The sequence below is a fragment of the Nannospalax galili genome, unplaced genomic scaffold, assembly GCF_000622305.1.
Source record: "Nannospalax galili isolate Female #2095 unplaced genomic scaffold, S.galili_v1.0 scaffold210, whole genome shotgun sequence".
NCBI lineage: Eukaryota > Metazoa > Chordata > Mammalia > Rodentia > Spalacidae > Nannospalax > Nannospalax galili.
In genome coordinates this window covers 2,610,976-2,638,512 of record NW_008329365.1, presented here as the reverse complement: position 1 = coordinate 2,638,512, position 27,537 = coordinate 2,610,976, and the positions used below count along the sequence as shown (strand labels likewise).

The window sequence follows — 27,537 nt, the reverse complement described above, 5'->3', positions numbered from 1 at the left end:
GCTCCTGCTCAGCCTGCTTTCTTATGCAACACAGGCCCACCTGCCCCAGGGGTGACACTAAAGCTATCCAGCACAGACCCTGTCTCCAAAACATAAACTTATAGGGTCTTACACATTTCTGGATTTCTAGGTCCTAGAATGTAGCCTGGCATAAATGGGTACTTTATAAGCCTTTGATGAACAAACAAGTCACAGGTATATGTTCAGATTCAAAGGTAAAAAAGGAACCTATCATTATCAAAGGCATCGGTCACCTATGTATCACAATAAAATGAATTCCTCCTCTCTTCTAAGAGTCTTAATGTTGAGGGTCAAGGGATCTCTGTTTATAGATGGAGACACTGAAGACCCCTCTTTGGTCCAGCCCACTGATCCACCCATCCCACACCATCTGCAGTCCTCCTCTGTCTTGCCACCCTGTAGCTCAGAGCCTGCACGATATTCTCTCCACTTGGAACATACTTCCCTGCCAGCTTCCTTCCCCTGGTTTTCACTAATCCAACTAACTCCAGCCCGTCTTTCCAAATTTACTCCTTCATTTCCTCTGTGCGTCATTTACTGACTCTCGGTTGGCTGTCGTGGGGCTGTATCTGGATGTCTTTCCTCAAGGATGTTCCAAAACACCCCGTGTGCAGACGTTCTACTTCATGCACTGAGCCATAAGAACTGATTTATGCAGCCTTTCTTGGTGGCTTGGGAGCTCTTTTGTATACAAATATTCTGTGTCATTTGACTGCACGTATCTGATGCCAGGCATCTCTTTGGCACATGGTTGCAGACCCATACCCCAACCTCACTGCTACATCTTGTAAATCAGTATGACTGGAGCATGGCCCAAGACACACATAGTCATAACAAGCTCTCCAAGTATTTCCAGAATCATATGCAGCGTCTAGTCAGGATGATGTGACAGTAACCAGATCTCATCTGTTTGAATCTCCAGCTAAATTGCAGACAAAATAAATGAAATGATTTCTAAGACATTGAGCAATGGTGGGGAAGACCTGGCCCCAGTCAGAGGAGAAACCACATAAGCCCATGGTTACTCTGGAGTATGACAGATAAAACATTCCTAAGCTACGCTGGAGAGAGGGGATCCATCCCTGAGCTTGGTGGTCTCCAAGAGTAGGGAGCTAGGGCAGGAGGGGATCACTACAAGCTGCACAGGCCCCTTTGAGTATTCAGTGAACAGATCAACAGGTACATGTGGAGAAATCACCCAAGGCTTCAGAACCACCTGAAATACGAAATGAATGTGCCCTAGCATTTCCACAGGAGGACTGCCAACGTTCTCGTTGAGTTTCTCTATCTGTGCTAAACACCTCAACCAAAGCAACTTGTGAAGGAAAAGAATTTACTTACCTTACACTTCTATCTTTCATAGTGTATCTTTAAAGGAAATCAGGCAGGAACTCAGGGCAGGAACCTAGAGGCAGGAGCTAAAATATGGACCGTGGAGGAACGTTGGGTACTGATTTGCTCCTCTGGCCTGTGCTCGGCCTGCTTTCTTATACAACTCAGGACCATCTTCCCAGGTGTGGCACCACCCAACAATGGGCTGGGCATCACTCCACATCCCTCAACAATCAAGAAAATGCCTTATAGACGTGCCTGTAGGCCAATCTGGATAGAGAAAATTCCCTTGTTGAGGTTCTCTCTTCCCAGGCGTGGTCAAGTTGACAATCGAAGCTATCTATACAGCACAGCTGAGTTTAGAAATAGGCCAAACACTCAGAATTTCTCTATGAAATGCAGCACAATCTCCAGCCACTCATGTAGCAGACAGGGGTGGTAGTGCAGGAGGTATAGACAGGAGGATCCCTGGGGCTCACTGGACAGCCAGTCCACCTAAATCAATGAGCTCCATGTCAGTGAGAGCTCCTGTCTCAAAACATGATACTGGATACAAAACACTGGACTCCAACCTCTGGCCTCCACATATACACTCACACAAATAGTTTACAAAAGCAAAGAAGGACACTACATGTTAATAAAATTTGACCACATGGGCTGGGAAGATGGTTTATCACACACAACGTGAGGACCAGAGTTCAAATCCCCAGAATCCACAAAAAATCCTAATGTGTAGCCTGAGCATCTGTAATCCCAGCACTCCTATGGGGAGATGGGAGGCAGAGAAGGGAGTCCTGCAGGCCAACTAGCTGGGAGTATTCAGTAGAACAACAAAGGAATCCCATCTCAAAAGGTAAGGGCTAACACACCTAAGGTTGTCCTCTGACCTCCACACGTACACTATGCACATGCATCCACATTCACATACACAAATGCATGCTCACATACATACATGGTACATACACACAAACCAAAATGTTTTCAACACATCAAGAAGGTATGACAGGCTAGGGATGGTGGTGCATGCCTTTAATCCCAACACTTGGTTGGTAGAAGCAGGTGGATCTCTTGAGTTCAAGGGCAGTTTGGTTTATATAGTGAGTTCCAGATCAGCCAGGGGCTACATGGTGAGATCTTGTCTCAAAAAATTAATTAAAAATAAAATTAAAAAGCTGGGTGCGATGATACATACTCAGGAGGCTAAGCCAGGAGGACCGTACATTCAAGGTCATCTTTGACTACACAATGAGACTCAGTCACAAAAATCCATTGAAGGTGTTGCCACCAAGCTGGCCTCAAACTTGCTATGTAGCTGGGGATGACCTTGAACTCCTGATCTTCCACCTCCCAAGTGCTAGGATGACAGGTGTGCACCACCATGCCCGGCTAATAGTAATTTTTATTAGGTCTGGTTTATGTCAACTTGAAAGGTCAGGTAGGATGTAGATCACAGGGAGATGGGAGCGCACGTTCCAAGGTTCTCGAGTCAAAGTGGTATAACTTGTTTTGGGAGGGGGATGGCCACAAGCTAAGTATGCTTACTGTTATCCAGAGCAAAGCAACCACTGATAAAACAGCAGGGAAGTACAGAAGAATACTCACCCAATTCAAAAGCAGGCCAAAAAGGAAAGCAAGAAATAGTTGGGTATAATAGTTGGGGTATAATGATCACATCTCATACAACCAAGGCAGGAAGATTGCCTTGGAGTTCCAGGGCAGCCTGGCCTACAAAGTGAGTTCAAGGCCATCAAGGCCTATAGTTTGGGCTACAGAGTGAGACTCTGTCTCAGAATAAAGAGAGGAGGGAGCAAGGGGGAAGAGGAAGGGAAGAGAGATGGGTAGACATAGTCTACTGTAATGTTTGCATCGTAGGGAAATGATCAAACATTTCCACTAAAGTCATAGAATATACGAATAAAGACTGCCTGAGGAATTTTCTTTAAAATTCTAATAAAATTGTAAAAGCTTTAAGAAAAAAAAAAAAAAAAAAAAACCCTTGGGAATTTTTTTTTAAAAATTTTAAAAAATTTAAAAAATTTTAAAAAAAAAAAAAAAAAAAAAAGACCCCACTAAAATCTGTGGGGTTAAAAAAAAAATTTTTTTTTTAACAGGGTCTCCCTGTAGCCTCAGCTGGCCTGGAACTGGTTATGTAGACCAGGCTGGCCTCGATCTCAGAGATCTGCCTGCTTCTGCCTCCAGAATGCTGGGATTAAAGGTGTGCACCACCATGCTTGGTGGGATTAAATTCTTTATTATGTCTGTGTGTGTGTGTCTGTGTGTGTCTGTGTGTGTGTGTGTGTCTGTGTGTGTCTGTGTGTGTGTGTCTGTGTGTGTCTGTGTGTGTGTGTGTGTCTGTGTGTGTCTGTGTGTGTGTGTCTGTGTGTGTCTGTGTGTGTGTGTGTGTCTGTGTGTGTCTGTGTGTGTGTGTCTGTGTGTGTCTGTGTGTGTGTGTGTGTCTGTGTGTGTCTGTGTGTGTGTGTCTGTGTGTGTGTGTCTGTGTGTGTGTGTCTGTGTGTGTGTGTGTATGGGTGCACATGCTGTGGCAAGTTAGTCTCAGGAAGTGACCTCAGTTCCTCAGGCTTGGCAGCAAGCACCTTGACCTGTTCTTTCTTTTTTATTTTATTTTCTCTCTTTGTCTTTGGTCTAAACACAGAAGAGAAAGCAAGAAAGCTGGTAATAGGAATTTACTATCAGTCAAAGTAATTTAGGTTAGAGAACATAGGGACTGAGAAACATCACATAATGATAAAAGGGTGAATTGTTAAGAAATGTAACAATCCTAAATGGTGTACAGCCATGTAAACACAGCAAAGATGAAACCAACAAAGCCATAACTATATTTGGAGATTCCAGCCCTCCTCTTTTGCTCTTTTGGTAATAGACTGAAAATTCATCATGATGTATGAAAGAGATGAATGTTATAACCCAAACTGATCCAACTGACTTACAGAGAACTAGACCCAACAATATCAGAGCACACATTCTTTTCAAGAGCTCATAAAATATTCACTAACAAAACCAGTCTGGCCCATAAAACAAATCACAATAAATTTAAAAGGATTAAATTTGACCTTTATGAAATTCGATTTAAAAATAACAAAATGATATTGGAAAAATCCCTAAATATTTAGAAGTTAAGTCTACTCTTGTGAAATTCATTGTTGAAAGAATAAAAAAACAGCAAAATCTAAAAGTTTTGAACTGGATGGTAATAAAAGCAACATTTGTGGAAGCAATTTAGGCATATTTAGCCAGACGTGGTGTCACATGTCTTGAATGCCATAACTCAGGAAGCTGGGGCATGAGGATCACAAGTTTGAGGTTAGCCTGGGATGTATAGGAAGGACTTGCCTCAACACACACACACACACACACACACACACACACACACACACACAGTGCTAAGAAGGAAATTGAAATGGTTCTATTAATTTAAAAATAAAAGGTCTAAAAATCAGGAACTTGAGCTTCATCTTAAGCTAACAGATTTGAGAGGGCAGCACACACCTGCAATTCTAGCATTTGAGGCACTGAAGGGGGAGGATCATGTATTAGAAACAAGCCTGTGCTATATGGTGAGACACTGTCTCATTAAAAAATAAAGAAAAAACCTAGATGTTCTACCCCAAAATAAGTAAAAGGAAGTGTTACTAGTTTCTCAGGTCAAAGCCTAGACTTTGGCAGACCTAACAAGCGAGGCTCAGTCTTCAATACACCAATTAGAGAAAAATAATAGTGAAAAGGAGAGAAAAGAAATTTATCCAGTGTGATCACATTATTAGTATCAAAGTAGACTTCAGGTTAAAGAATATTGGGACAGGCTGGAGATACGGCTCAGAGGTTAAGAGCACTGGCTGCTCTTGCAGAGGACCAGGTGGCAAAGAATCCTCCATAACCCTAGTTTCAGGGGATCGGAGCCCTCTTCTGGCCTCTGTGGGCATTGCATGCATGGGCTGCACTTAGGCAAACACTCAATACACATAAAATAAAAAATCTTTGTAGGGACAGAAAAACAAAGGACCAAATAAAGTGGTCCAGTGACACCCTCTCATCAGACATCTTCTGGGGTACTGACATGAGGTCTAGGTTGAAATAAAGGATAGGAGGTATAGGTAACTAAGCAGCCCTGGTCAAGGAGCGGTCCTGCCCCCATCACTGATCCATCATTCTCTTAAGTGTCCAGCTCTCCTCTGTTCTGACACCAGGGTTTCAGCCTTTTCCTTTCCCAGCATTACACTCTGGGGGAAATTCCAATTCCTTGAGGCCAGGTTTCAATAGTTTGACAGCCAAAGGGAGGGACACAAGTATCTCTCTTTAGAATATATCTTCACTTGTACCAAGAAGGCTCTAGAAGGACAGAAACCAGTGAAACAGAAAATGGTCACACAATAGAAAAAGACCAGTTAGAACCAGAGCTAATTTCCAGAAATGGTTAATAATAATGACAGACCTGTAGTTTGATTAATTCAGACCAGAGGTAGAGAGGAAAAATGTCTTTTCCTCTACCCTCTCGTAGGTTCACAGATAAAGTTCCCATAATACAACACTGTGTCATCCAAATTTGTAAGATGTACATGACACAGGAGAGGAGGAAGAAGAGCAGGATGGGGAGGAGGGGAGAGGAGGAGGAAGTGGCAGCAAAGTGAATCTTATTAGTTGTTTTGAGACAGGGTCTCCTGTAGCTTAGGCTGGCATCAGTCTTGCTATGTAGCAGAAGATGACCTTGAACTCCTGATCCTCCTGCCTCTACTTCCCAAGTGCTGGGGTTTACAGGCATGTGCCACCACACCTGGCACATAAGTCTTATACAGATTTGACAGAGTGGACTGTTGTGGGGAAATATGAAATATTACCCAATTGTAATGAACTGGGGGGGGCGAGGGAGACACTTAACAAGTCCTGCTTGCTTGACTTCTTCTGGGTCCTTTGTTTTCAGAGGAAAAAAAAAAATCTTTAAGCTCCATGACCTTATTTCTGAGGCAAAAATGAGGCCAGAGACCACACTGCTTTCTGTTTCTTCAAATTCTTTCAGCTTAAAAGCTTTGGTATGCCACGGTGCTTATTTTGGGAATAATGTATTCTGAGCCTCACCATATAATACAGATTATCAATGTCAGCAACGAAAACAGACATTGAAAATATAATGGGCCAGGTGTGGTGGTGCACGTCTTTAATCCCAGCATTTGGGATACAGAGGCAGGTAGATCTCTGTGAGACGGAGGCCAGCCTGGTCTACATAGTTCCAGGCCAGCTGGGGCTATAGGGTGATCCAGTCTCAAACAAATAAAAATGCATCAGCATTCATAGAATTTGGTGTCTTTATCATTTATTTTCCTTTCCATGGAATCCTCAACAAAGAACTTTAATCACTGCATAAAACATGGGATTCCAAGTCTGTGGAACTGAGTGATGAAGTGCGGGAGCTGTTGGAAGGCTGGTCAGAAGTCAGCTATTGGGGCTGGAGAGATGATTCAGCAGTTAAGAGCACTGGCTGTTCTTGCAGAGGGACCTGGGTTTGGTTCCCAGCACCCACATGGCGGCTAACAACCATCTGTAACTCTAGTTCCAAGGGATCTGATGCCCTCTTCTGACCTCTGTGGGCACTGCATGATGCAGGTGCACTTATATACATGCAGGCTATACATTCACATGTATAAAATAAAAATAAAAACTCCACTCTCCAGGTAATACCACCCTTCCCCAGCCATACACCCTGTGATGCAGAATAGGTACTGGGCTGCTTCTCTTGGAGAAGTATAAAACTCTTTGAAAAGCATAGCAGATGCCCAGGGAAAAAGAGGCATCAAACAGCTGTGTATACATAAGAGGGGCCATAGAGGAGTTCAGGCTCCAGCAGGCTTGACCTTATGGTACTATCTGCTTAGGTGTGAGCCAGTTTCTGAATCATGTGAACTAGGCAGAGTGTCAGAGGCGCTACATTACAGACTAATGCCAAGCAGGAAACACTGAGACCATAAACATGGCAGACTCGCCTCAATCCATTATAAGGTGACAGAGGGTAGAATCCAGGTTTCAGTCATGTCCATCTCTGCAGTTCTGATAAAGATGTTACATACTCCAACTGGGCATTTCCTATCAAGTCTGGTCATTATCAAGTGATGACTTTGAGCATGGTGAGGGAAGCGTCTTACCACAGTGCCTCGTGTAGTTCATGCAGGCCAGACTTCAATAAAATTTTTATGGGGGACGATTTTCTATTTTGACTAAATCTTAATTTGTAAAAGCAAATCTCAGATAGAGAGTTTTCCAGGGTGAGGTTAATGTGTAGACTACATAATGGTATAAATGGAGAGAATTGAGCATGGTGATTTGCCCTCCTAATTAATTTACAGAATGCAAGGAGTTAAAATTACAAGGACTGAATAAATGTTAGCAAAAGCTTATCTGGTAAAAGGAGGCTGCAGGCTTTTCTCCCTTCTTGAGACCACCTTGAACTCAGGCAAAGCCACAGTCCTCTTTCCTTTCTTTGCCTTAACCAGAAATGGCATGGCTTGTTTTCTTTTACCTTCTGGGGGGCGGGGGGAGAGAAATCAACAGCCTCTCTCAAGATAGACTCACTTGAGAACACCAGATAAGGGAAGGCATTATATAGAAGTGGGCTTCCATTTAACCACTTAGCACCTGAGCTGTTATTCCCGATCAAACCAGCACACTGAGACTCAGTGGGATCTGTAGTTCAGGTTGAGCAGCACACATCCCTCAGCACACTAGAATCCTCTCCAGGAAAAGCAATGCCCACTTTATAGCTAATTTAGGGGAGAGGGAGAGGATGTTACTCATAGTCCTGACAGAGAGAAGGACAGTCCTGCAGCACAATGTGGTCCTTACTGCTTCCAGTAACACGTGCTCCAGCTCTTGCCCAGGCCTTTCATCTTGACATGCAAACCACAAAGCAGGGCTTGCCAGGTTTGAAACACTGCAATCTTATTCACATCATGCAAAGCACACCCATCTATGGTTTTCATTATTTCTTGTTGAAAAGAAATGACACTGCCATTTTTCTGCTGATTTTTCCATCATTTTATTATAAAAATCAACATTTCATTTGTTACAATTCAGCTTAATGTAATAATCAAAAGAAGGGTTTATACAAGGTACTTTTATACAGTTTATAATTAAAGCACTTATTTTACAAAAGGGGGAAGTGAATAAGTGGAGAGGGGAAGGGCTGACCAAATGTTGGTCATTATAATATAAATACATCCTTGCAAAGCACCATCGTACCAAAGTCGATGTACAAGAAACACCAGCTGACTTTAAGACAATGACAAAGATTAAAGCTTAAGAAAAAATTTAAATTCATAAATGATAAACATCTGAAAGCAGCACCAGATCCTTCACCTGCAAGAAGGCTGGTTCAGTCTAGCCTCCTGTATCCTCTTCCTTCAAATGTCCTGACCCGATATTGGATCTAATCACTTTCCTTGCTTCATTTTCCTTTTAATAGCCGTATTTAGGCATTGATATAAATAAATATGTATCCACATAGATATACAGCCACCCCCCCCAACTTTCTTATATTTGATGTAAAAACAAAACAAAGCCCCTAATGGACAGTTAAGCAGAAGTATGCTGTCTGTAACTCTTTGGTGTTGACTCTGGGCAAACACTAAGTGACAATGGGAAATCCAATGACTGGTATGTACTGGGCTGATATTCTGTCAATGAGTATAAGAAATCAGTCTTCAATTCTTTAAAGTCATGAGGGTTTTTTACTTTTCAGGAATAAAATTAAGAATAGTGTACAAATGCTTTAGGTAAAATGATCGAACAAAAAAAATAAAGTTCACCTCAACTGAAGGAGGTAAGGACAGGGTAATCTGATTCCAGTCATTAAGATAAACCTAAACATTCCCCTTGCCCCCCCACTCAGGTGTAAGCTTAGTCCACTGAGCTTCGGAATCAAACCAGAGAGAGATACGGGAGAACATGGAATCACAATGCTCCTCATTTAAAAGTTTAACTGTGTAATTCATGTTTGAGGCCCAAAGCCCTTTACATTAAAACCTGAGAATTTCAAAACCCAAAGTTTGACAGTATCATGCAGTAATGCCATCCTAGAAATCAGAAACCACGCATTTGCCAAGGGTACTTTCTAAAATCATGCTATTTCTCTTGGCTTATTTCAAACTTAAGGAAAGGAAAACTAAATGAGATTAAAGGGGATTCTGATGCTTTAAGGACTGCTTGGTTATAAATTTGTTCACTCCATGCCTACATTTGTGTGTGGTCTCATTTGTGGATCCCCAAATAGCTGTCAACTAACTCATAATCACACACTCATATCTATATTCCAGACAAACTCTAGATACCTCATAAGCACTGCATGATTATTAAAAACTGGACATAGAGGCGGAAAAAAACTGAAGACTTTTGTTTTTGAATCTTGCAAGGTTTCTTCTACGAGAAACAAAACATTATAAACTGTACCTCTAAGAAGCTAAGCAACCACCTACTGTAGGGAAACAGACTTCTTGCAAAAAGCCTTCCTAGAGGTTATAGCAACTACTGGTATCAGTCACATGAGCAGAGTTCAATAACGGGTAAAGTAAGCATGGCTCTGAACTCAAAATAATGCTCATTAATGGGCCTTTACAGCAAAACATAAAGATGCTCCCCACAAACTGCTACCTAAAACAGATGGTGACTATTTTTATAACTTAAATACTGAATGCATTGCCAAAGGCATAATTTTTAAATAGAAAAAAAAAATAATCCTGAGACTATCCTAGAAACCAACTCTAGTTTAAGCAATTCCTATGACTGTGCTTTTTATTTGACCTAAGCAGCAGCTCTTGGACCTTGGTTAGAAGGCCAGGGCTCTGAAGGAATCAAGTCCAAGTCTGAGTTATAAAAGACCATTTCAATGCAGAAAAACTTATTGAAGTGCACACAAAGTATGTTACATCAAAGTTCATTCCTCAGAAGCTCTCAATCCTATCAATAAGCAGGCGTACTTTGAGACACATGTTCAAAATAAGTCCTTATGTATTTATGTAACCTAATCAGACATAACCTAATTTAAAACTCTTTTCATTTTTTCCCCAATTTTTGGTCTCGTAAGTTTATTTTTTCTCATTTTTTTTCCTTCAATGAAAGCTCTTATGTTCAATAATCAAGACATAGTTTACTTAAGCTTAACTGTCCATGTAACCTGAGGACCAACACATCTTTCCCAAATTTGACAACCCTCTCACTAAAAAAGTACTCTTACAAATAGTAATATAACTCACTACCCCAGAAAGAGAATACTGAGATTAACCTGAACTGCCTTCAAATAGTTTCAAACAAATTGGCACACAAATCAGTATCTTGCAAAAAGAGGCCGTTGCCATCGCAGCACAAGCACTTGGACTGAGAGAAGACAAGGCAATATTCTTCTTAGTTCATTATAGTGCAAGTTTCCACAAGGAAAGCCCACCAGATAAAGATGCACATTAAAAAATGTAAACATACAGAACTCTCAAATTCTGATTGACACCCAGTTAGCAGATTCCATATTCAAACATTAAGCATCAAGTGCCCCTGTGTGTCACAGAAGCAAGGTTCAAGGTCTACTCTTTGAGTACTTTGTTCCATCAACAGGAAGAGTTCATGCTTATCTGATTGAAATGCAAGACACTGATGGATTACCAGTTATTTACATGCAAGATCAAGTGCACCCAACTCTTAATAAGCTGCCCCTAACAATCTGAGCAATATTTTGAAATGATAATGAAATGGGAATTTCTCTCTGAGACAGGGATGCAGCCCTGGCTGGCCTGGAACTCAATGTATAGACCAGGCTGGTCTTAACTCAGAGATCCTCCTGCTTCTGCCTCCCAAGGGCTGGGATTAAAGGTGTTTGCCACCATGCCTGGCCTGATAATTTTTCTCTTAAAAAAAAATTATTTTTGTTTTTTAGGTTACCTCTGCCAAACTTCTGAATCCTTCCATTGTTTTCTTTTAGGCTTTAAAATTTAAAGAGGCCTCATCAAGATATAAGTAACCAACACCTGCTAAGCAAAAACATACTAGTTTAAAAACAGATCAGTTTTAGCTGAGGAGTGCTAGATGCAAGTAAAAAGCAGGACAGTAACTTCCGGCACAGCAGCGAGAAGTGTTCGGATCATCCCACAGGTCAGCCCTGACAGCTGCGGATGTAGATGCCCCAGTACCGTAAGACAGCAGGTCAGGCACATTGCAGAAGTTCCCTCTGCCCAAGTCCCCGCAGCTGAGAAGTTCACAGTGAGTCTTCTCGTTCAATCCCCGCTGATCAACAATTTGTGAAATCATCTTATTCCATAATGGCCATCAGAAAGAACACACATAAAAATACAGGAAGTGACTGTAAGGATAAATTGTGGATCATCTGAAAACATTCACAGTGGGTAACAAGGTAACTCACGTCATACATTTAAAGAGGTATGTACGAAGACATCATTCTGAGAAAAACTGGTCTAAAGACATAAAAATGTCATAAAGTTAATATAGAGAAACCTCATAATAACAAAAAAAAATTTTTAAATAGATTATTTCTAACCAGAGCACATTTAAATGTTTTACTCAAAAAATATACATTGAAAATGATTTCACACTGTGATAGCACACGCTTGAGTACTGCAAGGATGTATGATTAACTACAACAAAACAATGGTTAGAGCTTTAATTTTGAGTACTGTCTATATGTGCTGTAAAGACACTTTAATGAGCACTAACACAATCTTGGAAGACCAATAATATGGCTAACTTTTGATCATTATGCAAAAACAGCCAACAACTTGAACAGCTAAGCCTAATGGTAAACAGATATAGTAGATATACTGAAATCAATCCCTAATTTAGTAAATTCCATTTACTCAATTCCTCTGATTACAAAAGCCTGACTAAACCATGACTTTTGGCAAATGGCCTACACGTTGCTGGGGAGGCAGCAAGGTGGAAATACCTACAAGAAACATCCATTTTGACAGAAGTGTGGGCTTTCAGGTAGGGACAGAAGACTCGTACCAGCTCCACAGCATCCTGCGACAGACATTTGATCTCCCTACAACTGCAACACCCAGAATAGATTTTTACAAGTATTTATTTTTCTCATGAAAATTGTTGGATTCCTAGAGAAGAAAAAGCCCTTTGTCCAAAATTTATTATTATTATTATTATTATTATTCTTTCATGATTTCTTAACGTGTTGGCCCTCAAATGTTAGTTAACCTGAAGGCTATCTAGCTACTTCCAATCTACGGTTTGCCAGTCTGAGATGGAATCATTAAAGCCCAGACATTCCTGGTCAGTGATGTCTTTAGTATTCCTGTTTCCTCTGTACTCAGTCCGTTCACTGGGTTTAAGGCATGCTTTGTGTATTTAGATTGCAAAAATAAAACTTTTAGTACAAATGTATTTTTTATACAAACTTTTATGGCACAAGCAGCAAATCTGCTGTTTTAAGAAAATATATAAATATCCTTTCTTCTGTACAAATATCTCCAGCATTCCCTCCCCATTCTACAATGTGAACTGTACATGGTCTGCCTCACTCTTCTCTAGTCACTCCCTCCCCCCCTCAAGATCTCAACCAGATGTGTATTTACATTTTCCCGGTGGAGGCAGTCAGAGGAGGAGGGCCCCTCCTCAGGAGGAGTCAGTGCAGGGAGAGGGTGGTGGTGGGTACAGGTGGTGGGAGTAGCTCCGCTCTGTGTATGGAGAGGGGGGGCAGCTTTCATAGTTCTCCTCAGCTGATAAGTACTGGCTTCGGGGTGTGGGTGGTGGGGGCACAGGTTCTGAGTCATAGTTCAAATCACTGGTATAGCCCTTGGCTGTTGCCACAGAGGTCATTCTCCGGCTAGGAGCATAGTCACTGTCACAGACATCTGTGCTGCAGGGTGTAGTGGGCGGTGCAAAGTGCCGGTAGCTGTATGGCCTATAACTACCACAGGGAAAAAATAAAGAGAAGCACAATTAGTTTTACAGAGAACAATATTCTGCACCAGAATTTAGTGAAACCAGATGAAAATTCACTTTGAAAGCTATAAACTATTACAACTGAAATCCATATAGATAGTACTTGGCTAACATATGCACTGGAGCTCTGGGTTCAACCCCCACACCAGCAAATGTAAGTCACTGCCTTGAACCAGCGTGGTGGCACACACATTTCATCCCAGAGACAGAGGCAGAGGCAGGCGGATCTCTGTGAGTTCCAGGCCAGCCTGTCTACATAGTGAGTTCCAGGCCAGCTGGGGCTACAGGGAGACCATCTCAAAAAAGAAGAAAAAAGAAAAAGAGGGGCTGGAGAGATGGCTCAGTGGTTAAGAACACTGGTTATTCTTGCAGAAGACCTGGATTCGAATCCCAGGACCCACGTGGCAGCTAACAACTGTCCGAAACTCCAGTCCCAGGGGATCCAAACAGCCTCTTCTGACCTCCACCAGCATTGCACGACATGGGTGCACTTACCTACATGCAGGCAATGCACAAATACACATAAAAATAATAAATAAAATAAAATAAAAAAAAGAAAATAGGTAACTTCCTATGGCACAAAGGCAGAAGGCAGGGGAAGACAATATATCCTATTTGCAAATAAAATGTAAACAGAGGCAAGTTAAAAAAATGGATAGCGTTGGAGAACAGAGATTAACTCAATTGAGCCTTAAAAATGTGCTTTTCTGTCTCCAATTTAAACTGTATCACAGAATACAAAAGGACCACTCAAAGTTGCACTTAGCCCAGGAATACAGTTCCGCCCTAAGGTATGTATAGCACAAAGCCCTGGGTTTGATCCCCCAGTGTCGTATTAAAAAAAAATACCTTTAATCCCAGCACTTGGGAGGCAGGGGCAGGTGGATCTCTGTGAGTTCAAGGCCAGCCTGGTTTACATAGTGAGTTCCAGGACAGCTGGGGCTACAGGGAGACCCTGTCTCAAAAAGACCAAAAAAAAAAAAGAAAAACACAAGAGTTGTACTTGAGAAAATTAGTTATACTGTTTTTTTCCAATGATGCTGGGCACTGAACCCAGTACTCAGCACATACTAAGAGAGTATCCTAGCACTGAATTTTACTCTCAGCCTACCTCTGTCACACATTTTGCACTCAGAGAACTCAGCAACTGCTTACAATACAGGAAGATGGATCTTTACATAGTCTATACTCCTCAAGCCTGTCAGCATTCTCTCAACATTCTTGAGTCACTTCCTAGTTTACTTGATAATTAAGATGTCTGAAGACTTCATTTCTTCTAAAAGTAAAATATTACATAAACCAAGTGTGCTGGATAGGTTTAGTGTCAACTTGACACACCTGGGTTGAGGGAGCCTCAATTGGGGACCTGCCTCCATTGAACTGGCCTGTGGCCATGTCTGTGAGGCATCTTCTTGACTGTTGTGTGATGTGGGAGAGCCCAGCCCACTGCCACCCCTGGGCAGGTGGGCCTGTGTTGCATAAGAAAGCAGGCTGAACAGGGGCCAGGGGAGCAAGCCAGTAAGCAGTGATCCTCCATGGCCTTGTGCTCCAGCTCCTGCCTCCAGGTTCCTGCCCTGAGTTCCTACCATGGACTCCCTGATGAACTGTGACCTGGGAGATGTAAGCTGAATAAATCCTTTCCTCCCCAAGTTGGTAGTGGTCAGAGTATTTTGTCACAGCAATGGAGAAACAAACTAGGACACCAGGCTGAACTTCAACAGTCTGGGCTTATCTACCCCATTACTATTACTATCAGCAAAGGGAAACAACCATAATTTGGGAGAAGTAGTTCTGATCGTCTGTGTGTAGACAGGTATATTGTACTAAGTGTAGCTTTAACTGAGGCCTAATAGATACGTGTGTATATGTGTGTGTGATTTATTTTTAATTAATGTGTATATGTGTATACATGTGTCTGTGCATGTAAGTGCAGGTGCTGGTGGAAGTCAAAGGCCTTGGAACCCCCCAGAACTGGAATTACAGGCAGCTAAGTTGCCCAATGTGGATGCTTGGATTTAAACTCAGGTCTTCTGGAGGAGTAGTATATACTCTTCACTGCTGAGCCATCTCTCCAGTCTCATTATATTTATTTACATGTATCTTTCCAAGTAATCTATTGTTGGTAAACTAGTAGCATGGTTATCTAAGAAAGATGAACTGGAGTAGTTGTGGCTGAGTGGTTAAGGCAATGGACTAGAAAAATGAACTGGAAAGGAACATACTCATGAAGATATGAGCTGACCTAAAATGCTGGCTTTTCCATGTACGATTTCTTATAACTTTTTATTCTAAATATGGTAAAGGTTATCATTTTATATTTATCCCAAAGATTTACCCACAAACTTTCTCCCAACACAAAGGGACTACAAGACAGAGACAAGAGCAATGACAGCTAGGAGCAATTCAGGACATTTCTACGGAGCACCCAAGACGGTACCCCAAGGCACATGCCACCTGCCGTCACTGCCTGGCCTCCAGAGAAACTGCCAGAAGGCCAGAAGTTACAGGACCTGCTGAACAAGTTCTTGAGGGCTGTCATCACCAGTGACATGATGTCACCACAGCACTTTTGTTTCGTTTGCTTCATCTTTCTATCCAAACAGGTGTCAAAGCCCCAGTGAGATTTTTCTGGTTTAGCATTTAAAAGGTTAAATACTTCAATTTTCATGAAGGGGGAAGGGGCAAAGGTTGAACAACAACATTCTGTTACGTTCCAGCTTTGGTAGAAATTATAGCAAATGATGATACAAGGTGTAACATCAAAGAAACAAAATTTGGGCTTAATTTAGACATGGGAAACGATGTAAGAACAGTTTTCAATGTAGTCATTTATTTTGCTCAATGATTTATAGAAGCTGAAGTAAGGTTTTAAAAGTGAAATTTCAGTTGGGTGTGGTGGTGCAGGCCTTTAATCCCAGCACTTGGGATCTCTGTGAGTTGGAGGCCAGCCTGGTCTAGAATGTTCCAGGACAGCTGGGGCTACAGGGAGATGCTGTCTCAAAAAGTCAAAACAATAAAATCATTTACATACATGTAAGCATAACATACACACAAAGTTTGAAAAAAAGTAAAATGAAATTTTAGATTCTGCTTTTCTCAATTTTTAGGCCTCTGGTTTTTCTGCTTTGGCTTTTTAGAGCAAATCTGCAGCAGGGAAAGAAATCTTACAATCAACCATGATCAATATCAGTTTGGGGTCAAGGCTATCTCAGTGATAAGAATCTGAATGACACTGGTAGGTAGTTTGCAGTTTATTTCTATCACCTGTAAGGTCAGACCAAGTCAACCTACTGAAAGAAAACATATTATCTGAATGAAAACTACACGGAAGACTACATACACACCGTGCAGATCAGACACAGAACAGAAAGCTGTGACCTTCTGCTGGCCTTTCAATGAGAAGAGCGAGGGGCACACTGCAGTGATTGCCCTGCTTGGCTTGCTCACAGATTAGCACAGCAACATCATTTCTTGTGACTCACACACATGCCTCATTCATTTTGTGAGACTTGCTCACTCCACGCAACTTCAGGTCACTATAACATACGTAACAGTCTGACCTTCCTCTTCTGACTTCTCTCAACAGCTGTGCTCAAGCTCTGACCAGTACCCCAGTTCCCTACGTCATTCTCTCAAAGTCACTCTTAAAAAGCATAAAATGTCCTGAAAGGAAAGGGTTTGCAGGAGGGGCAATGTCAGCCTGTTCAGGGGTCACTGTTCTGAAGTTAACTATGCTCACAAATGACTTGGTCTGACCTTACAGGTAATGGAAATAAACTGCAAACTACCTTCCATCTGATAAGCCCTTCAGCCTATATTAAAGGAAGACGTGAATTACCTGTAGGACCTGTGAGTGGAAGGGCTATTTGAAGAATAACCAAATTCCATGGTGTAATGAGATCGCTCTGTAGCGGGGGATGGTGGCGGGTTCAAAATCTGAAAGTAAAACAAAATATATAAAGTTACAAGAACCTCCATCAACCCAGGCTGCCTCTCACCTTCCTTCATCTTTGCACCTATTCCTTCCATCATACTATCAGCACAATCCTTCTTTCCAAAAAAGCTGGCCTCAAACAGCACTTCAAGACTGTGGCTCCCTCTCCACACTGCGATTTCATCATGCTCAATAGTGCGAAATGAGAAGAAAACCTGTCATCCACACATCACTGGTCTATTTGGCGAGGTTCTGATTTTTAAAAATCTATTCTTCTATGTTCACAGAAAAAAATATCAATTTAGGAGAAATTCTAGGTGTGCTTCTTCTTAAGTTTGTATTATCTGTGCATGTGTACGTTTGTGCGTGTACAGTGTATGTACACCTACATGTGGAGGACACAGAACAACTTTGGGTGCCATCCTCAGGAACGCCATCCACCTCCTTTACGACAGGTTCTTTCATGGGTCTGCAGCTCAACAATTAGTCTAAGACTAGCTACTCAGCGAGCTCTCGCCTGTCCAGTTCTGGGATTATAAGCAGGCACTATCAGGCCCAGCTTTTAGCTCGGTGTTAGGGCTCAAATGCAGGTTCTCATGCTCCCAGAGCAGGCATTTTACTGACTGTACTCCACACCATACCCCAAGCTTCCTCTTTTAGGAGATCATGAAATAAAGGTCCTAAGTCCTTCAAAAGGTTCCCACTTAGTGGTTCAATTTTTAATGGAGTTGTGAAATTGATAGTTAATGATTTCGTATGTTGATTACTACATAGTAAACTTTAAAAATTTATAAGCATGAAGTGGTGAATTCTTTGAATTTTATATACCTAAATTCTACATTAAAAATTCTTTGAATTCCATATACCTAAATTCTACATTAAAAAAAAAAACACAACATTTTTTTATATTCCCACAACTGACCATCCACATTTAAGTGAGTTAATCTAAGATGCTATTTATTTTAGCACTGAAAGAAAAACAAAGCAAAACCAGACTGCTTACTGCAGGAAAGTAAGTGCCTTTGGTGCTTGAAGAACTGCTTGATGATGCTCCTGTGACATGTGCTCGATCATATGGGGGTCCACTGCTTCCCCCCATGATACTGAGGGAGCTGATCATTGATTTGCCTCGAGACATTCCTAACATGAAAAGGGATTAAAAACTATAGATGAGAAACATCTATAAAAATACACACAATAACTTTCATCAACATTGGGATTATAAATGTAATAGTCAAGTAGTCCAACTAAAACAACTTATGCCCTCTTTTCTTACTAATAACTGTAAAAAGTTAATGGAAAAAGGAAGTTATGTTCTTTAGAAGTGAATGGCTCCACTGCAAGCTAGCCTAGAACAGGGCCAAGAGCAGCTCCAACCTGCTCCTGCCTGGGGAAGTAGAACCCTTCGAAGTGAAAGGTCTCCAACCACATGGAAGACGTAAGGGAAGGGCTGTGAGGATGAAGGTTGCAAAGCAGGGTAAAGTAAACAGATGTGTTCCAAAGTCGTCTTTTTAATTTTGTCTAATGAGTGATTTGCTTGCATGTGTGTAAGTGTCATGCAATGCCTGTGGAGGCCAGAAGAGGGTGTCACCCTGCAACTGGAATTACAGATGGTTGTCAGCCACCATGTGGGTGTTGGGAGCCAAGCCACTGGAGGAGCAGCCAGTGCTCTTAACCGCTGAGCCGTCTCTCCAGCTCCCAAAGCCTTTTAATAAGACATGAACAAAATATCTAGAAGTTATTTCACCCACTAGGTACAAATATCTCTGGAATCAAAACTACTGAAGCTAAAGAAGAAATTTTGGTTGTTCCAAGTAGCTTCCCTAATTTTACTTATTGAAAACTGTATGGCAACAAGAAAACATTATCATTAGCAGCTTAACTATTACATCTATTTACTTAAGAGTCACACCCAGCGTTCCCACTTTCAGAGGTCTCTGGCCTGGCCAGCCATCTCCTTCTCTATAGTCATTAAAGGGCAGGCTTCTTGAGCCAGGTTTGGTGGTGCACACCTTGAAACCCAGTACTTGGATCTCTGTGGGATCAAGGCCAGCTTGGACTACATAGTGAGATCCTGGCCAGCTCTCATTGCCAGGATCTCACTATGCCTCAACAAACAAACAAACAAACAAACACACACACACACACACACACACACACACACGCAGGCTTCCTTTTACTAAAGGCACCACAAAACACTGAGAAAAAGTCTACAGAGTGATATGCCTGCCTAAGAGTAGAAGAACTGCTATACCTAAGCCAACCTTGCCCCACTGTCACCATGCTGGATCAGGAAACGGCACACAGTATACCTCTTCCTTGTCATCCAAGCTACTACCAAGCTGGTTGTGGAAGGAAACCTTATCTATTTTTTTTTTTTTTTTTTTTTGGTCTTTTTGAGACAGGGTCTTCCTGTAGCCCTAGCTGGCCTAGATTAGCTATGGAGACCAGGCTGCCCTCGAACTCACAGAGATCCGCCTAAAGGCTTGCACCACCACACCCTGCAGCTTATCTATTTTTAGATTCCTTTTATTCCAGAGTTGAATGGCCCCAGGGTTCCCAATGGTGAAATTAAAGAAATTGTAAGTGCTCACCAAAGCCCTGGCTTTGAGCTGGCAGATGTGTTTGCTTTATTTATTTATTTTATTTGGCATTTTCCAACACATTATACTAAAGGTCTTTGGCACAAAGAGAACATGTAAAACTTAAAAAAAAAAAATTGTTCTCACAATTGTCTAAACTGAAAGTAATCTAGTTTGTAATCCTAGATATATCCTTTCTTCATGATAGAAATTTAATTATCTTGTTAGAACCCAAGACTGGACAATTCTCATTAAGTTGGTCTTAGCTCACCTGGAAGAGATCCTGACAGAGAACTTGGGTGCGGAACATAGCCGAGGGGCACAGATGCTGGCCCGTGAACCACATAGTCACTGGTCATAGTTTCCCCATCTCCCTTCATACGTGGACAGAGCAGCCTCTGGCAGACAAAGTATATGGTTCCAGACACAAAGATGGTGACAATTACTCCAATAACTGAACCAACAGTATTGGTGGCCTGTGGTGCTGGCTCTTCAGTTGGATCTAAAATAGCAAACACTGTATAGTTATCTAATGGAAAAACAACTCTCCATTCAAAATAGCAATAAAAGAGGGCTTCCTAACAGAATGCAAAGGTATAAATTTATATTGATAACTCAAACATATTTTTTATGTGTATGAGCATACTGCCTGTATGTGTATAAGTTCACCCATGTTGTGTAATGCCTGTGGAGGTCAGAAAAGGGCACTGGATCCCCTGGAACTGGAGTTACAGACAGTTGTTAGCAGCCATGTGGGTGCTGGGACTCAAACTCAGGTCCTCTGCAAGAACAGCCAGTGCTCTTAACTTCTGAGCCATCTTGCCAGTCTCATACTTTTCTTTTATAAATGCATATATGCCACGCCACATGAAGCTATCAATTAAATGGCATATGGGATTTAAATGAACTACTGTTACATGAAGACAAAGACATCATTGAAAATATGAATTAAGAGCCAGGTGTGGTGGCGTGTGCCTGTGATTCCAGCACTTGGGAGGCAGAAGCAGGCAGATCTCTGTGAGTTTGAGGACACTCTGGTCTACAAAGTGAGTTCTAGCCCAGCTGGGGCTACAGGGACACCATCTCAAAAAGACAAAAAAAAAAAAAAAAAAAAAAAAAAAAAAAAAAAAGAATTAAATGGTATCATATGGGATTTAAATAAACTATTGTTAAGTGAAGACAAGACAACAGACATCATTGTAAATTACCAGAAACCAATGATAAGTGAAATATTGACTTAAACATTACTAAAAAGCTGAAGCTAAAACCGATTTCACTCTGTGTATCATAAAAACTGACAAGTTATTTTGGAATCTCGGGGAAAATCTTAGGCTAGACGGGATGGACCCAGAAAAGTCACCAAATGTTTCCACTGGAATGGTGAAGAAGGCCAAAGGAAGTTTGGAACACATTTTAGCATTAAGACTTCAACAGTGGTGTTTGGGCCAAGTGGAGGAAACAGAGGTGCAGATGAGACTAGACTCTTGGATCTGACTACTGCTGTTTTCAGGTCCTGCCTGAGAGCAAGGACACAGGTCTCTAACTTGATTATGGTGGAAGGCCAGTGCCCTACAGGAGGATCCTGTCCAAGAAACCCACCTTCCCAGATTCCTGGGCTATCTGAGTCTTTGAGAAGCAGAAGGCATCAACAGAAAGAGAAAGAGCAAGTTGGTTATCAAATTTAGAGCCCACCTTATTCAGAAGGAAAATTCTAACTAGCTAACCTTATAAACAATCTCCCAAGGAAGATCCTTTAAAACATCACCTGATCCCTGTTACTCAAATCTCCCATCCACCTAGCTAATGAACTCATCTCAGATAGGGTAAGAACAGAGTAACACTGACAGCACCAAGTTGCCTTGTCAGGGCTATGAGCTACAAATTTGGTCTGGAATCTGAGACAACACTCTCTTCAGTCCCTGTTGGCCACCAACAGTCTTTTTTATTCCCTTGAGTGCCTTGGTATTCCTTTCCCATGTCAAGCTTCAAGAAAGTTTTTTCTTGACATTCCTGTCCCACCACTGCAGGGAAACAACCCTGGCAAAGGTCAGAGCTCTCCTATCTGCCATGTCCAACACTCTTCATTCTATAGACCTCTACACATTCGATATGGCTGGCTCCTGTTTTCTTTTAAAAAATATCTACCCAATATCTTCCTAAAATACTATTTTTGAAAGAGGGTCTTAAATAACCCAGGCTACCTCAAGCTTGCTGTGTAGCTGAAGCTGTACTTGGAAGCCCTGATCCCAAAGTGCTGGTATCACAGTGTACACCATCATACCCCACTCAGTTTTACTATTTCTGTGATACAGAATTGTGGGTGTTTCCCTGAGTACTAGTACAATCTTCGTTTCCTCCTCTATTCTCTTGGGAGATTTCATCTACTGCCACAGCTTTAATTATCATTAATAAACTGGTGGGTACCAAAACACCTTCCTGAGCCACAGACCCAGATGATCAATAACTTCTTAACAGCATTAATGGGATAGCCCATAGTTATCTTTAATGTAACAAATCCCAAACTGAACCCATCATTACCACCATCTGCCATCTCCCTCTCCCAGATTCCAGAGGTGAAGGAGGTAATATATGACGTAGTCTAGTTTAGAACAATAAAGACTGACAGGGCCTGTGGCAAGCTGTAAAGTGTGTGTTTATTAAAAATTATTATAATAATCTTATTTAAATTAAAAACAAAAATTAGTGGGCTAGAGATGGCTGAGCAGGTAAGAGCACTTACTATTCTTATAGAGGACTCAAGTTCAGTTCCCAGCACCTACATCAAGTGGCTCACACCTGCTGTAACTCAATCTTCAGGAGTACCCAATGCCTCTGGCCTCTGAGGGCAACTGCACTCATGTGTGAGTACACATACCTACACACCCACACATAATTAAAAATAAATCTCAAAAAAAGGGGAGTGGCCTGGAGAGACGGCTCAGTGGTTAAGAACACTAGATGCTCTTGCAGAGGACCTGGGTTTGAACCCTAGCACCCACATGGCATATAACAATTGTCCAAAATTCCAGGTCCAGGAGTTCGGATGCCCTCTCCTGTCCTCCTCCGGCACTCCATGACACGGGTGCACTTATATACATGCAGACATAACACTCGTACACATGAAATTTACAAGGCTTTCTTCCTACTTACAACAATCCAGTTCATCAGATTTGTCACTGCAGTCCACATTATGGTCACATTTCTTGTGCTTTCCAACACACTGACCATTGGCACAACGGAACTGATCAATTAAACAAAGCACTAAAAAAAAAAAGTTTTATTTTTACCATCACATAAAAATGAATTCTACCAAGAGTCAAAGATGCTTTCTAAGTACATTCCAGACCCGTGAGCTAAATAAACTTCTTTACAAAGACAACCACTGCCCAAGTATTTCATTACAGTAGCAAAATGAACACATGAATCTGCACAGAAATTATACATATGAAATGATTTAAGTAATTAACAATGTGGTATAACGTTTATGATGTAGTCTAATATAAAATCCCAGTCTCCTCTTGAGCCCAAGTAATATACTGAAGTTGTTACACAACTTGAAAAAAAGGCTATCCCGGCTGCAGAGATGGCTCAGCAGTTAAGAGCACTGACTGCTCTTGCAGAGGACCCGGGTTCCATGCCCAGCACCCACATGGTGGCTATGAACCATCCTTAAACTGCAGTTCCAGGGGAATCTGAAGCCCTCTTTTGACCTCTGCAGTATTGCATGACACGGGTGCACTCACATACATGCAGGCAAGACACTCCTGCACATAAAAAATTAAAATATTAAAAAAGAAAAAAAAGGCTATCCAAGCAAGCACTGAGAATTCTGGATACCTTCACAGTTCTTCTCATCTGATTTATCCTGGCAGTTTGCATCACCATTGCATCGAAGGGCAGCATCAATGCACTGTCCACTGGTGCACTGGAACTGAGACTCTGAGCATACAGGACAATTGAGTTCATCACTATGGTCTTCACATTCAGTGAATCCATCACACCTCCAAGCCACCGGGATGCAGTCAATTTCCCCAGTGAAACAAGTGAACTGCTGAGGAGAACACGTTGGGGGTTCTTCAAATGAACAAAGAGAGGGAAGTGACAAAAAGAACAGTGGTCACACAGTGGTACAAACATTTACAGCCAGTGATGCTGCTCATTAAAAATACACAACATTTTTTACTAAGTCTGATTTGTAAACTACCTCATCTAATCATAGTCCTCCAGATTCACTGACCTATAAAGGCATGGTGAAGTTTTCTCATGACTAATCTGTGCAGGACTAGAATACCCATGACCATTCTGATCTCATACACAACTTAGGAACAGCACTGTGGTCACCAACGTCCAACAATTTTAAAGTTAGAGTAGAACATTATGCTTTATAGCTCCAAGGTTCTCAAAAGCTGGCTTATAAGCCCTAAGGATCCTTGCTACTTCTTTTTAGGAGACCCACCAGGTGAGAACTGTTTCATAGTAATTCTAAGATGACATTTGCTTTGTTTCACTAATGCTATAAAAGGAATGAACAGTGGTAAAACTGTTGGCACCTTAAACTCAAGGCAACTGTACCGAACAGTACAAGAAAGGAATCACTGAACCTACACAGCCACAAACTCACAGCTTTAAGAAACAAAAAGGTCAGTTCACTTAAGAATGTTTGATGATGGAAGTTAGGTCTGGTAGTACAGGCCTGTAATCCCATCACTTTGGAGGTAGAAGAAGGATAGGAATTAAAAGGTCATCCTTGGCCACACAGTGAGTTTGAAGGCCAACCTAGGCTACCTGAGATCTTGTCTCAAATTATAGAAAGAAAAATGTTCACACGTCTTTAATCCCAGGTCTTGGGAGGCAGAAGCAGGCAGATCTCTCTGAGGGCAAGGCCAGCCTGGGCTACATAATGAGTTTCAGGTCAGCTGGGGCTACAGGAAAAACCTGTCTCTAAAAACACACACACAAAGAGTTCATGAAGAATTAATTTTAAAAATGCTAATTATAATAAAATCAACTCCTGAGTATTTATCTCTTCGACATTGTTGAAATGGGGAGGTATGTATAAAGCTCACATTGCACACCTAACCATGACAGTTTTTAAAGGGTATTATGCTGGATAGCTTTAGTGTCAACTTGACATACCTGTATTGAAGGAGCCTCAATTGGAGAACTGTCTCTATTGGACTGGCCTGTGGCCAAGTCTGTGGGGCATCTTCTTGATTTCTGAGTGATGTAGGAGGGCCTAGCCCACTGTGAGTGGTACAAATATTGCATAAGAAGTGGGCAAGTGGTTCTGTATTGTATAAGAAAACAAGTTGAGCACAGGCCAGCGAGAAAGCCAGTAAGCAGTGTTCCTCCATGGCCTGTGCTCCAGCTCCTGCCTCCAAGTTCCTGCCCTGAGTTCCTTCCTTGGGCTCCCTGATGAACTGTGACTCAAATGAAAGCCAAATAAACCCTTTCCTCCCCAAGTTGGTACTGGTCAGAGTATTTTGTCACAGCAATGAAGAAACAAACTATAACAGGTATGTATCTGTTTGTTGTAAACATAAATCAAATTAGAATATTATTTTTACCTGGAAAAATGACCAAAGATAAATAATAGCTATTTATACTCAAGTATTGGCAGGAATTGGGAAATTTTTTTTTAAAAGGTTGACTTTTGTTGCTAATTATAAAACTGGAACTTTCAACGAAATTTATCCAACACTGCAACTTCACAGATTACAAGCAACCGAAAATTTTTCTGATGAGGGGTATTAACATTAAAGAATGTAGCCAGGTGTGGTGGTGCACGCTTTTAATCCCAGCACTTGGGAAGCAGATGGATCTCTGTGAGATATACAAAGTTCAAGGCCAGCTGGGGTTACAGGGAGAGCCTGTCTCAACCCCAATCCCCCCCAAAACCATTTAAAAATATGATGTTTTGATATTGTATATATAATGAAATAGGTCAAAATCAGAAGACCTAGAAAATTCTCATGCTTCCAAAAGAATAATTTATAAGACTATAAAATTATGCCATATAAACGATTTACTGAGAATAAAATAGCACTGCTGGGCATGGAGGTGAACATGTACAATTCTGGTAGCTAGGGGAATAGAGAGAAAAGGATCTCAAGTTTAGATCAGATGGTACATGGAGACATGTCTTAACACCAAAAATCAACACCTGAGTGTATGTGGGGGGAGGCTGAGGCAAGGTCTCACTCTATAGCCCAAGACAGCCTCAAATTCATAGTAATCTTCTGCCTCATTCTCCCAAGTACAGGGTTTACAGGCATCAGCTACCACACACAGCTTTCTCTTCTTTCTTTCTCAGGGGGTGTATGTGCGTGCGCATGCATGTGTGTGTGATACACGCATGTGTATATTATAAGTATAGGTCAGAGGAGGGTGCTGGACAGCCCACTTGAGATAAGGTCTCCCACTGAACCTGGAGCTAGACTGGCAGTCAGAAACCCCAGTGACCCTCCTGCTCCCCTTCCTCCACCACAGCACTAAGGTTAAGATATATTTTCAAGGGCATGTATCTCTTTACACATGGTATTAAAGTATCTGGCACACATGCTCAGCTCTCATTTATCTATTTTTTACATGGGTACTTGGGATTTTAACTCAGGTCCTCATGCAGCAGCAAGTGCTCTTACCTATGTGCTGTCTCCTCAGCACACACACTTCCCCCACCCCTGCTTTGCTGAGTTAGGGTGTCATGCTTCTCTGCTGCCCTGAACTCCTGGGCTCATGTAATTCACAGCCTTTCAAGTAGCTTAAACTGGTACTCCAGGTACATGATATCATACATAGCTACATCAGTCTCTATGCAATGTGCTTCTGGTAATTGAACTCAGGAGTCTGCACGTGCTAGACAAGCTTAATACACTTAAGTATATTTTAGTATAATAAATAAATGTTTTTTAAATTCGATGTTACAACCAAACCTGTAAGAAACCGGTACTTGTCACTGTTTAGTATACAATTCAAGATGTACATGTTTATGTGGGAATATGTTGTGTGCAGAGCAGCAGTCAATGGCAGGCATCTTCCTCTATTACTTTCTGTCTTATTCTGTGAGACAGGATCTCTCACTAGACCTGGAGCTCATCAATTCAACAACTATACTGGATTGTGTGAAGAATATAAAAGCATAAAATATGATCTATGTTCTTGAAAACATAGATCACATTGGTTAAGATAGGGACAGGCAGTAAGTGCAAAACAACTGACCACAAACTCTAAACTGTGTGACATGCTAACTGGTACCAAATGCTGCAATCAAAGGATGGGAAGGCAAAGGAGCTTGTCAAGGTCTCTCAGAGCACAAGGACCCTACAAGCACCTTGAGAAAAAAGGAGTGAGGTTAGGATAGTATCCAAGACATTTTGTAATAGCACAAGACACAGCAAAACAAAACAGAATATGCCATAGTGGGCATCAATAAGATGGATAGGTAAGACAGGTTCAAAAGAAATCATGTTTTAAAAGCCAGATAAAGAGGTTTAGATTTTAGACTTCATTTATCTCCATTGTGGAATCAATGCTAAATGCAAAGTCTCCATATGATGTGTACTGAAGTTTTATCAAAAATTAAAAACCAACTGTTCCTCACAGGAGAGTAACTAAATAAGAGTGTTACATAGTAAAATATGACTCAGCAATAGAACAGTGCTGACACTGGCTCTAAAAACATATTATGCAGCCGGGAGTGGTGGTGCA

At 41.5% G+C, this 27,537-nt stretch overlaps 1 protein-coding gene across 1 annotated transcript in view; it reads right to left on the bottom strand.

The window, feature by feature from the left end:
- Window positions 1–8,370: 8,370 nt before the first annotated feature.
- Window positions 8,371–27,537, bottom strand: part of Lrp6 (LDL receptor related protein 6) — a 171,573-nt gene continuing 152,406 nt past the window's right edge. Inside the window, exons 18-23 of the mRNA XM_008837612.2 lie at window positions 23,668–23,904; window positions 22,981–23,091; window positions 20,102–20,332; window positions 18,252–18,388; window positions 17,153–17,250; window positions 8,371–13,279 (exon numbers count right to left, since the gene is read on the bottom strand). Coding sequence (XP_008835834.1) covers window positions 12,985–13,279; window positions 17,153–17,250; window positions 18,252–18,388; window positions 20,102–20,332; window positions 22,981–23,091; window positions 23,668–23,904 — 1,109 coding nt within the window. The 3' untranslated portion in view covers window positions 8,371–12,984. The remainder of the gene's footprint in view (window positions 13,280–17,152; window positions 17,251–18,251; window positions 18,389–20,101; window positions 20,333–22,980; window positions 23,092–23,667; window positions 23,905–27,537) is intronic.